We start from the raw sequence: 11,829 nt of genomic DNA, 5'->3' as shown, positions 1-11,829 counted from the left end.
TTCATAGTCACCAGCTACCAGAGACAGCCCAGTACACACATCTRAAAGAGCATGAAGGAGCCCAGGGCCCTGGCAGAGCTGTGGCAATGGTCAAAGGGCACAAAGAGAGTTCTCAAAACTCATTTGCAAAGCAAGACCCAGTATCCAATGCTATTCCAATTCAAATWATGCACAAACCACTTATCCACCCTGCTGCTCATGGGAAGAAAAGGCCTCCTCAAATATTGCACTTTCATTTTACTTAGCCTGTTGAAGCTGCTCATGCCTATTAGATGCAAGGGAGTACTGGTTATAAGAAAGCCAAATTACTATAAGATGAAAGCGCTGGCTATCACCTGCAGTGCAGACCAGGGCTTAGTCAGTCTCTGCACTAAAAGTTCAGAACAGAGTGCAACTCGATGTCAAAAGCTGCTGACAGTGAGTATAAAAGCGAGTGACACACACCCACTGCACACGTTCTGCTGAGAGGAAAATCCCCAARACCCTCCCCACTGCAGAAGGGAGCCGCTGCCAGCACACACCTCACARGGTCACACGCACAGCGGGCACCGGGCACAACACCCTCGCTGTGCCAGGCACAGCACAGACCCACACTTACRACTTTGAGCTGAACAAGCAGCTTGTAGACATCTGCCATGTCAGCCAGGATGAGCAGGCGGGTGACAGCAGAGAGCAGGGCGCGTGCGGCCCGCACCATGTTTCCTCGCTTCACCGACGAGCAGGGGTCATCTGCAAATTCCCCCGACGCGCTCTTCATCAGGTCACCTGCACAGGGGACAGCAGGGGCTGGCTTTAGCATCACACAGCATTGCCTCAACCATTGGAAAGATTCCTGAGCCAACCTAAGTCTCTAAAACAAAACATTTGTGAAATACAGCCAACCATTAATAGTGTATGTGGCTCCCTCTAAGTACAGCTACCACATGGCATTGGGGCAGCGGGACTTGTGCAGGGAGGGAGAGCTGGGAAATCATACTTTGGTCCTTATTTCCATTTGTACAGGTGTTTTAGCATGCCAGAATTCYCCAGAGAGGTGAATTCAGCATGCCTTTGCAGGGCTGCAGCTCTTTCCCAAGCTCCGACGCTTTCAAAGGCTGAGCAAAAGCTTTGATTTGTGTGCGTGTAGGAGTTAAGCAGAAAGCAGCAGAAAGCACTGTAAACACACAGCGAGCTGCCACAGCTCCTGGGACCGTAAACAACTCGGAGCGATGACCTGGCTGGATATGCCCTGGTTGGAATTCAAAGCCAGGCAGCGCTTCGTAAAACGCTTCAACATTTCATAGCCTGTGGGGCTGCATCTGGTGCAAGAGCAAAGAATTTGGGTTTCAGATGGTAACAATGCCATTGGTTAACTATGAAAAGCAAAGGCCACTTTGCACAGCTAGAGCAATTCCTCCAGAAGGCATTCACAAAGCATAAAAGCAATGCCTGTGTACAGTCAGAGCAGTAAATTCTGGATTTCTCCCTCACTTTTTGGGGCAGCTTCCAGCACCACAGTTCTTAACACCAGCAARTTTTGGAATCCACATTATTATCCTTGGATCTCTCTGCATCTCAGAAACACTGAAAGAACAGCCTGGACTTAGTTTAGAAAATGGTAGGTCCACAAGGTCAGGGATTTGCAGGCAGCAAGAGATGACCAGAAAGCAGATTGCTGTAGCTGCTGTTTCAGAGGCTTCCCAAAAACCTGTATGAAAAGTGTCCACACAGCCAAATGCTGAAATAAAAATAGCCTGTCTCAGATGACACTAAAAAAGCTCCACCAGCGCTTGACAAGTGACAGCTGATAGTGAGTCCCATGGAGCCCCCSACACCCAACAGGGCCATGGCTGCACCAAAATCTCTGCATGATGCAATCCCAGGAGGTTTCCACTTATCTAATAACTTATTGTTAACTGCTCAAAAATGCCAACAGCTGGAGAGCCTGGGGTTAACCATCCTCATACAAAATATCTTGCCCAGGAAGTGTTTCTCCCACCCAGGCACTCTACACCTTCACAGCTAAATTCAGCCCAAGCACAGCTGCCAGCCTGCCCAAGCAACCACATCAAGATACTCAATTTTGTTCAAATGTTCCCTCCTATGTAACACCCTTCCATCATCTTAAATAATACAACCAAGAATGGCATATAACATYTTAAGATAAAAATATATTACTTCTGCACTGGGACACAGCAAAAAAGCTTCTGTCCAAGTACAGGCCAGCTCTGAGTATTAACCCAAAGCTATCCCCTATTCAGCTTTGGGGAGCACAATCATTATTTCAAAAAGGGTTAAGAACTTCAGATTTCCAGATGGGTGAGATGATGTACCACCAATGCTGAAAAGTTCAAATAGGAAGGAGATTACAAACCCCTGACATAGCTGACATGACCCTTTTGTTATTCTTTCTGGAAYAGGCTAATAAAAGTCATCACCACTAGTATGAAATCTATAAACAATCTCAGGATTTAAGGATGTATATTTACAAGAGCATAAAGTAACATGATGAAGTGGAATAGCTTCCAATAGAGGAGGTTTAGACAGGATATTGGGATATAACTCCTCCCTGTGAGGGTGGGSAGGCCCTGGCACAGGGTGCCCAGAGAAGCTGTGGCTGCCCCTGGATCCCTGGCAGTGYCCAAGGCCAGGCTGGACAYTGGGKCTTGGAGCACCCTGGGACAATGGAAGCGGGTCCTTTTCAGGGARTGGGRCTAATGAGCTTTAAGGTCCCTTTCAATCCAGGCCATTCTGTAACATTCCAGAACGAAAATTCAATACAAATATTTCCTTCCTTTCTTCCTTACCTATATGTAAAATTCCCACATTTCCAACTCCCAAAATGTTGTTTTAATTTATTTTCTATTTACAACTTACAGAGGTGGCCGCTTGCTTCACATGAATCTCAGAAATTGCTAGTGAATTTAAAAACCAAAATTATGCTCTACCCATCTCTTAAATTGCAACCTTTCAAGCCAGTCCTAAAATAAAATGCTATTCCCTTTTATTTTAACAAGAGATTTTAAAAGATTTAGTGAGTTTCAAACAGCTTGTCAGGGTGTCAAAAGATAACCAGCTTCCCAAAATTAAAAGCAGATTATATTTAAAGTTGTTGCATATATATACATTTCTGCCAATTAAAGAAAGCTGGCTTTCAGGCTTCTTTTATAAAGGGAAAGCACCATGGGGTAGTTATTTTAGCTGGATTCAAAGGGTAAGAGGGCACTCTGCGCTGGCTGAAATATGCWGGTACTGCATTGTGCGTGCACGTCAGCAGCTCCAATGGGGTCCAGCACAACCTTTCCATTTGCAACACTGAACCACAGGGAACACAACCACTTTGTAAGAAGGATTTTAGGAGTTAAGTAATGCAGTGGAGAGGAGTCCAACTATGAAACTCAGATTATAAAGCTGGTACAAATTCTTATATGAGTAGTCTGTTTTTCCAATATAACTGTAGATCTTCATTAGATATTAGAAGGGAAAGAAAATAATACAGYTGAGAAAAGAAGAGGCAACAGTAACCACGCTATGATCTTATTAATAAAGCACTAAGAATTCAATTAAATCGAATGGAACAAAGCCCATTTTAGAAATGGTATGATTTTAGTCCATCAGAAAATTCCCATTTTCTAGTCTCTTTCCCACATGCCCACAGGGTGTGACAGCACTTTCAGGCAGCGCTATTAACCCTGCTCCCAGCATGGAACACAATGACCATGATGGACAGGGCTTGCTCCACACCACCACCAACGGGAGGGCACAGCAGCAGACAGGATGGGCAAGGCAGCAACACCCAGGACACACAGGCACTGCTGCTYCTCCTCCAGGCTGGAAATTCGTGCCCACACATCACCTCGTACCCCTTAGGAATTCCAGTTCAAAGCTGTCCCCAGGCTGCTTTGCCAGCAGTGCCAGGGACACCAAGSCACTCCCTCCCTGCTCACAGCACCCCACCTCACTTCCCCAGAGGCTGCCAATCCCCACCAAATGAAGGCAAGCAGGAAATCAGAGTTTCAAGTCTCTGCTACTCTGCATAYTGAAGTCCCATCTCACCAATAATGTCACCTCCAACACCCACCAGGAGTGTCACAACAGGCTGTCCTGGCTTTCTGCCATACAGGAGGCCCCACATCACCTTTTGCTGTATCAATAGCAAAAGTTGATACTTACGGCAACAAAAAGCTTCTGTTAATTCCTTAATCTTTTCTTCAATTAAATCCATATACTGCCTACAGCAGTCCTACAGTTTGCCAAGAGCCATCTCAGAGCTCCCTGAGGTTATGGCTTTTCAAAGTGGCCCACTCCCAAAGCATTGTTGCAGGAAAGCAACAGAATTTGTTGTACSTTTCTAAGAAATTAAGCACACTGGTCATAAAAGAATTTTGAGGTTGAGTTTTCCAAGAAGAATTCAGTATTTAACTTCAAGATGTTCCACAACTGGCCTCCTCCTGCTCCTTGGATATCCTTAGGCCAGATATGTTCTCTGATGCACAGTTGAAAAAGCGGTTTTACCCTTTCATAATTTACCTTGCTGTTCAGTTTTGAAGAACCCTTCACTTGGAAATGTGAAGCAGAAGGACACTTAGCTGAAGCAGTCAGCTGCATTTGCAACCTGAGACATCAAAGATTCATCCATTCTCTTACCTCAAACCCTAAACACAGGCTCAGGCTTTTTAATTTTAAGCTTTAATTTTTGGTCTGTTATGTAAAGTTGCCATAGAAGACACACAACAGTATGAGCACAAATAAWACCTCATGCTCACATACAGCCACAGAGAGACAGCGAGCTACAGCCATCAGCATTGCAGGGAATCAGGAACAGCCTCATCAGTCCGACCCAAAGGGAATTTCCTTCTTGACCCCAGTCAGGAAGCTGTCTCAGTGCCAAGCACCTGGGTAAAGGACTGGTTCAAGTTCCAGAACACCTCCCCAAGAGCAGCAGAAGACCTGAGCGCTCCAACACACAATGAGGCTTCCTGAGAGTGCAGAACTCTACAGGGAGCTTACATTGGGGCAGCAGGGCTGAGCAGGACCAGTATGGCCCCTTCTGTTACCCAGCAAAGCTCTGATGGCAGAAATTATTGTAATAAACACTACAAGGATGCTGAGATTCAAAATGTTCGTATCTAATGCCTTCCCAATACCAAGTCTTTTCTATAACCACAGCASGATCTATTCCAAAAAACACTTTGATTCCTTATCTCTATTCTTCTGCTCAAAATCTTAAAAAGTTTCTTTTCTTTGTAAGAAATCGAAAGTCCAAAGCTTTAAAGGGCCAGGAATCTTACYGTAGGATATTTCATTAACTTGCTTAATATTTAAAGCAAGTTGTAATTTATYCTTCTATTGTAAAAAAACAGAAGACTTTGAAGATCCACTTACATTGATTTAGTAGGTAGCCATGCTATTATTCATTTGAAATAGCTCTTTTTACTTCTTTGTTTTTATCCCCAACAAATGGGATTTTATGAACAAGCATGCTCACTAAAATCATGTACTCTCTCAATCTTCTTCTCGCTAGGCTAAAAAAAAATTTTAATTTTCTCTGATGAGACAAGTTATCTATTGTCCTAATCATCTTCATAATCCCTGTCTACATTCATTCATCTTTTTTTATTATGGTAACTAAACCGCTCCCTACTCTAAATAGAGGCGTTATTAATGCTATTTTCCTGTCCTCTGCTGAAGATTAATTGTGCTCTATATCTGTAATCCCACTGCTGCTGTCACAGCCAGATGCTGCCAGCTCATGATCACCCTGCTGCTGACCACGACACCCAGACTCTCCTCTCCACTCTTGCCCTGTTGCAAACGGCAGCTAAAGGCACCAACACCAGGAAGATTTGCTAAGCACAGGCACAGGCTTTGTGTCACGCTTGCCTTGTTTCCCAGTTCATTAATCCAGCTGGTCTACCACAATACTGGGAGGCTTCTGAGGTGCACAGAGTGTATATAACCACATACATTGGGAGGCTATATCTCCCTGCTGTTATTAGCCCTGCTGAGAGCTGCAATCCTCTTGGGCACTGGCAGCAATAACCCTTTCCTCTGTTCTATCTCATTTTTCACCAGTTGCTTCTCATTTCCTCAAAGGCTGGYTTGATTTTTAATTTCCTCAGCAAGAGCTGCTCTGCTAAACCTGTCGAAACACCAGCCCCCTGATGGGGCACAGCTTTGACCCTTGCCAGTGTTGCAATTGTGGCCCCACAAAGGCACAATCTCCACTGGTGTCCMGGAGATTCTCTCCAGCCTGACACCCACCCAGCCTCAGGAAACAGGCACAGCCATCCCCCTTTTGCACACCAGAATTCACACAAGCTGCRAACAGCAAAAAGGGAGGAAGCAGTGAAGCAACATTAAGGTGGGAAGTTATTTCACTCCAGCACCTCTCAGTTATGAGCTTCACCTCCTCTGTCAAAGCCATCAGAGCAGGGAGGTTCTGGCATCAAGCCTATGTGTAGTCTCAGAACCAAGAAGGAGCCAAGAAACATGGGAAAGGGTCATCTGGAAGATTTTTAATCAGTCTCTCCTTCCCACCAGCTTCTCACTGCAATATTCAGCTAGAAAGCCAGCTCAGGGAGAGTCTCAATCCTGAGGGCTGAGCACAGCTCCCTCTCTCACTAACATCGCTGAGCCATTTGGAGGCACCCACAGATGAGCTCTGACTCTCSACTGTGCAGCAAGCACCAACAATTAAAGCTCGGAGTCAAAAGGATCTCTCTTGCTGTTTGTTGTTGGTAAATTAAGCCAACTCAATTAGCTCCTTATATTGCATCCTTCTTACCTTGATCTTTCTTTGGTCTGTCAACCAGACTCATCCCGAACTTAGAACCATTTTCAACTAATATTTCACYGCTCTACAACTTCAACTACAAACAAGTAATTAATGCTAATGAGTTTTCTCCCTTTTTTTTTGCAGCAGCAGCCGTCACCATTAATACCAGTTGACTGGGTTTCACTGAAGCATAGAAAAGACTCATGACTGGAAGAATGATAAATGATTTATGAGTAACAATATTTACTAGTGCATATTTTASAGTAAGTCAGCTCCATAGGCTTTTCTTGCAGGTTTTCTCCAAGAAAGTAAGAAAGAAAATGATAAAATCAACATTAGACATGAGGAAGGAAGCCTGGAATATTTAATCAAGGTCTCCACATTCTGTTTGGTGCTGTTTACATTTGGCATATTCAAGAAACACGTCTCTGTCAAGTCAACATTTGGCTCTTCCTCCTACAATACTGGTCTGCACACAGACAAATATTGAAGAAGTTACTGACATATTTGAGATGGAGTCCCATGAAACTGATACCTGGGAGAGCACATTTACTTTTGAGTCTCAACTGAGTTTTTAAATACTCTTCAAAGAATTGGTCCTTCTGCATCTCTTCTTAATCTCTACTTGGGACACCCAATTTCCAGACCTATCCAGTTACATTACTGCTCAGGGACGCCAGCCAGGCAAGCGAGAATCCACAGGTTGAGAGGTGCAGAGCCATTAGAAACAGCACCAAAGGGGAAAGGGAATGGTTCTACTTGCTCTGAAGAGCCCCAGTTTGAGAAGCCACTGGATCCACAGCTCTTACCTTGTTTGCGAACATCTTCCACAGCTGCCACCAGCTCCTCCTTCAGGAAYTGGCTCTCCTTTGCAATTTTGTCTCCTTTCTCCAGGAAATTCTCTGTTGCTTGTTCAACTGAAGCAGCCAAAACATGGGCCTTTTTTGAACGCCCTCGCTTTTTATTGGAGGGGCCCTTGTTGCTGGTGTTAACCAGTGTTGTTACCTAAAGGCAGAGGTGGAAGGGAAAAAAAAACCAACATCAAACAAATTAGATGCTTGYTCATTTGATAGTAAGGACACAAGTATTCTTTTCTAGATAGTGTATTGCTAATACCTGCACCATTGCCAGCTCCAAATGTTACCCTAATGAGTGTTTTTCACATTTAAACACTACCATGCTTCTTGACTCTTTAGATGAGCAAAATAAATGCAGCTAAATAGCTCAAAGATCTCTCTTATCAGCAGCAGACCTCAAAAGYTGATTTTAAGAATGGAGATCTATTTGTATTTTTGATAAACTGCAGTCTCAGTAACAGGCCAGAGCTCTTTGGCACCACATAAAAGAAACCAAGGTGGGGATAATTAGGTTGGGATAACTCTCCAGTCATAAGGCAYCCCAGACAAGGTTGAACTCTACATTTCAATTGGCACAGCACAGGACCTTTTCAGTCCAAAACAGTGATACAACCCATGCGTTGAATGGAATTAAATCGAATGGAACAAAGCCCATCTGAGCAAAGGAGTTGGACTGAAAAATGCCCAACTRAGCTCTGACAATCCTCCCACAATCAACAAATATTTCCATGCTCTGTGTGTTAGACTGAAACCCTCCCGGGAGCAGGGTCATCACCAGAGGCCAGATGACCCCCAGTGCTCCCTTAGCYCAGGATCAGGATCCATCCCCTTCTACCCAACATGGACATGTCACAAAATCCACATACATGTACCCATTTGCCTTATTCTTTCCTCTCCTTTTTGGAAAGCCTAGGAAAACACACACAAAGCTACTTCAGAGGGACATTAAATCACAACATTAAAAAAATTACTGCTCTGGAAAGCCCGAGGACTGCTGACATAAAGGTCCTCAGAGCCGAATCCATCTTCCCAGCTGGCTGATTCAGAAAGGGAAAGCCATCAGTTGGGAATATCATGGTTGGTTAATGGGGAGCATTTGTASTGGGGAGTTTCAGTTCATCGTGTTCTACAAATAAAGAACAAGTTGCAGCAAGGCAATTTGCTCCTGTTCAGTCTCCGTATTTTGCCAGTCACATCATTTAGAATATTTGAGTTTGCCAGTAGAGCATTTGTGCTTATTCCTTGAGGACTAAGTTACAAACACTACACTCAGTGAAAAAGGTCCTATGAACAAGTTGGCTCAGTTCAGTTTGCCAAATTAGGACAATTTCTCTTAAGCAAAGATTCCATCAGTAACTTCAGCTAAAAAGTCTTATCATCCAACTGCCCACCTGAGGATCCAGAAGGAACAGGTGGCAAATACAGACAGCAGCTTGGTAACTAAAGGGAGTAATACCAGAAACAAAACTTGATTATTCCAGTCTGTACTTAGCAAGAATTGTGTCCAGCTCATTCTGTCATTTTAGACATTTCACATTCCAGGAAAACAATGCTAAAGACAACAAGTGAATTGTCTCCAGTGTACCTTCTTTTCCAGACCTCTTAGAAAGTCTCTTCCAAGAATTTTCAAAACATCCAATACACAAGAGCTCACATTTACAAGACTTACTCCAGCCTTCCTATGCTCTTCAATCCTTTTCACTGGGGCATACCACACAGAAAAGAGCTTTTATTCACAAATCCAGCCCAAAGTACAGACATGGAATATTATTTTAATCAGAAGTGCAGAAGTGCATGTTAGCAACTACTGTGTCTTATCAGGTGCTGAAGCAGCACAGTCTTCCTGCACTCATGGCCAGCGACTGTTCCAATGAAACTGAACAAAGAAACTGCTTGTAGACTATCTTTAGTTTGGAGTGGTTTACACTAGAATTTGTGACTTAATTAAAACAAAACACCAAAACAGGCAATCATCTTTGTGACTGTTTATTTTGYCCCCTCTCTTTGTTCTACCTGTGTAACAAGAGGCTCAAGCAGCCTTTCAACCGCCAGTGTTCTTATCTCCAGGCTTTTGGGGTCCCATTTGAAGTTCACGTTGGCTGCAGTGACAGCCGTCATTTCTGCAAGAAGAAAAGAGCTACATGAAGACAATTTTTAACTGCTAATGCATCTTAAAAATAAGTTAAAATGCAGACAGCTTTGTTAAATACAAAACATTCGTTTAGTCCAAATGAAGGTTACAGCACCTCCAGAAACATCAGTTTTGATTCAAATGGTGAGAGTTTAACAAATTGTTTGTTATGACAATAYACAGACGTTACCTGTACATTTTGGTTAGAAAATAAAACCAAAAGCAAATAAACCCACATGAAAACCTACTGCCAAGCCACAATGTTTTATCGGGGCAATGACGAGATCAGCACGGCCTGGATTACTCATTGGTGGTCCCCAAGCAATGAAGAAGGACCACAGGGAGTGGCAACACTTCACCATGAGGCTGGGTACCCCCTGCCGAATTTCCATTGCCTCCCTTCCAGGACCAGATATCCTGTGCTCCCAGAGCAGCCCTGAGACACAGCCCAAGGTATGGGGGAGCAGAWGAGAACACCTCAACTTCAGCAGCTCCAGAAAGCTGCCCAAGTGCTCAGCTCCATCACCAGTCACTACCCCAAAGGTTCTGCCAAACCAGGAGCCAGGTTTAACCCAAGCCATGCACCCTTCCCCTTCACCACCCAGTTCAGCTTTGGGGAGTACAAAGGTAAAGCAGTGAATATAAGCCTTACAAAGCCAGAAAATCCAGCTGGTTCATACTTAACAGCTTACATATCTATTACACTTCTCCTTAACATTTGCATAGGAGGGAAAAGCAGATTTGCATGAAGAGATCTGTTCAAAGCTGTCACTGAGCCGTTTCTTCCCGTTACAGTTTTATATCAACATCCCAATGGAACAGCAAACATACTTATGGGAAAAGTTGAGTGAAACTACGAAAATAGCTCTCCTGTTGAGACCAGCAGTCTAAAAAAATAGAACTAAAAATAAGGAACTACAACAAATCACYGGATTAACACCATGATGCTGCACAGCACAACAAAAGAATAAACTAGACAATAATTTCAGTAAAAATAGATTTAAAGTATTAAGATCCATAAAACCAATTCATATCACTACAGACATAATAGATTCTAGCTCTTCCTGCTTTGGCCTGACCTCAAAATTCAAGATTAGACTAGACCTACATTTGTAACTTTTTATTTTTAAATAAGTTGGAAAGAGAAATATATTTCCTAAATCTCCTTCCACTCATCCTCCTAAACACCTGCTATCGAGGTTATTTTAAAGCTTATTAGCTGATATTTTTAATCTTTCTCTGGACATGGCATTGCCTGCACAGCATCTCAGCAGTCATTTTGCTCTGAGAGCACCAGATGTCCCCGAGCTGCCAGACGAGCACAACATCCCGTTATTTTTAAAAAGCAGGAGGCAAGGCACTAATTTTGGTAACCAACAATGTTTACAACAAATACAACAATTAACTGCTCTCTCCCGACCCCAACAGCTAATTGTGCGCCGGAGAGGCTGYTTGTTTCCCAGAGAAGAATAAAAGCTCTGGGCCACTGGAGGAACTCAGCCAGAAGCCCAGCATTGCCTGGCTCAAGGCTGGTCTCCAGTCACCCCACCGGTCCCACATGATGGGCACGACAGGAGAGACTGAGAACTCACTGCAGCACTGCTGACCAAAGCTGACACCTGAAATATAACTTCACAAGGTGTAAGGCAGGAATGTTCACCCAACTGCAATCAGCTCTCCACTACACCCACGCTTCAAGTGCCCACACTGCTGTGAGAAAAAAAAAATTTTAAAAGCTGAAAGCTTAAAAAGAGAGATTAGAAAGTGCCTGATCAATGGTGGCATAGATTTAACCTTTCTGATGGCTTTCACTGAAAAAAGCTTGCGGGTGCTGGCAAAGGCTCCCAGTTCCCACAGCACAAGCCAGCCACAGCTCCAGAGCCCCCAAAGAGCCACAGGAGGACGGAAGGAGTCACCTCCTGTCTTCCCCTCACTCTGACAGTGACCACTAAGCACTGKGAACTAATTAATTAACCTTCTCTCTCAATCACCCCCCTTTTTACTTCACTCACTCACTGGCTTGTGGCACAGACCAGATGCYGGAATAGGGCACATTGTGAAATGCCCTCCACTCCCAGGTACCT

At 43.9% G+C, this 11,829-nt stretch overlaps 1 protein-coding gene across 1 annotated transcript in view; it reads right to left on the bottom strand.

Annotated features, from left to right (window-relative positions):
• The window catches only part of CTNNA1 (catenin alpha 1), a 122,105-nt gene that overhangs the window by 95,503 nt on the left and 14,773 nt on the right, over positions 1-11,829 (bottom strand). The window contains exons 2-4 of the mRNA XM_057378714.1: positions 9,628-9,734; positions 7,567-7,762; positions 599-765 (exon numbers count right to left, since the gene is read on the bottom strand). Of these exons, the coding sequence (XP_057234697.1) occupies positions 599-765; positions 7,567-7,762; positions 9,628-9,732 (468 nt within the window). The 5' untranslated portion in view covers positions 9,733-9,734. The remainder of the gene's footprint in view (positions 1-598; positions 766-7,566; positions 7,763-9,627; positions 9,735-11,829) is intronic.

This window comes from Malurus melanocephalus, unplaced genomic scaffold (assembly GCF_030028575.1).
Source record: "Malurus melanocephalus ecotype Western Australia unplaced genomic scaffold, MMel_1.1 scaffold_371, whole genome shotgun sequence".
In the NCBI taxonomy this organism is placed as follows: domain Eukaryota; kingdom Metazoa; phylum Chordata; class Aves; order Passeriformes; family Maluridae; genus Malurus; species Malurus melanocephalus.
Note: the sequence above shows the minus strand (reverse complement) of the source record. Positions and strands in the feature narration are given on the sequence as shown.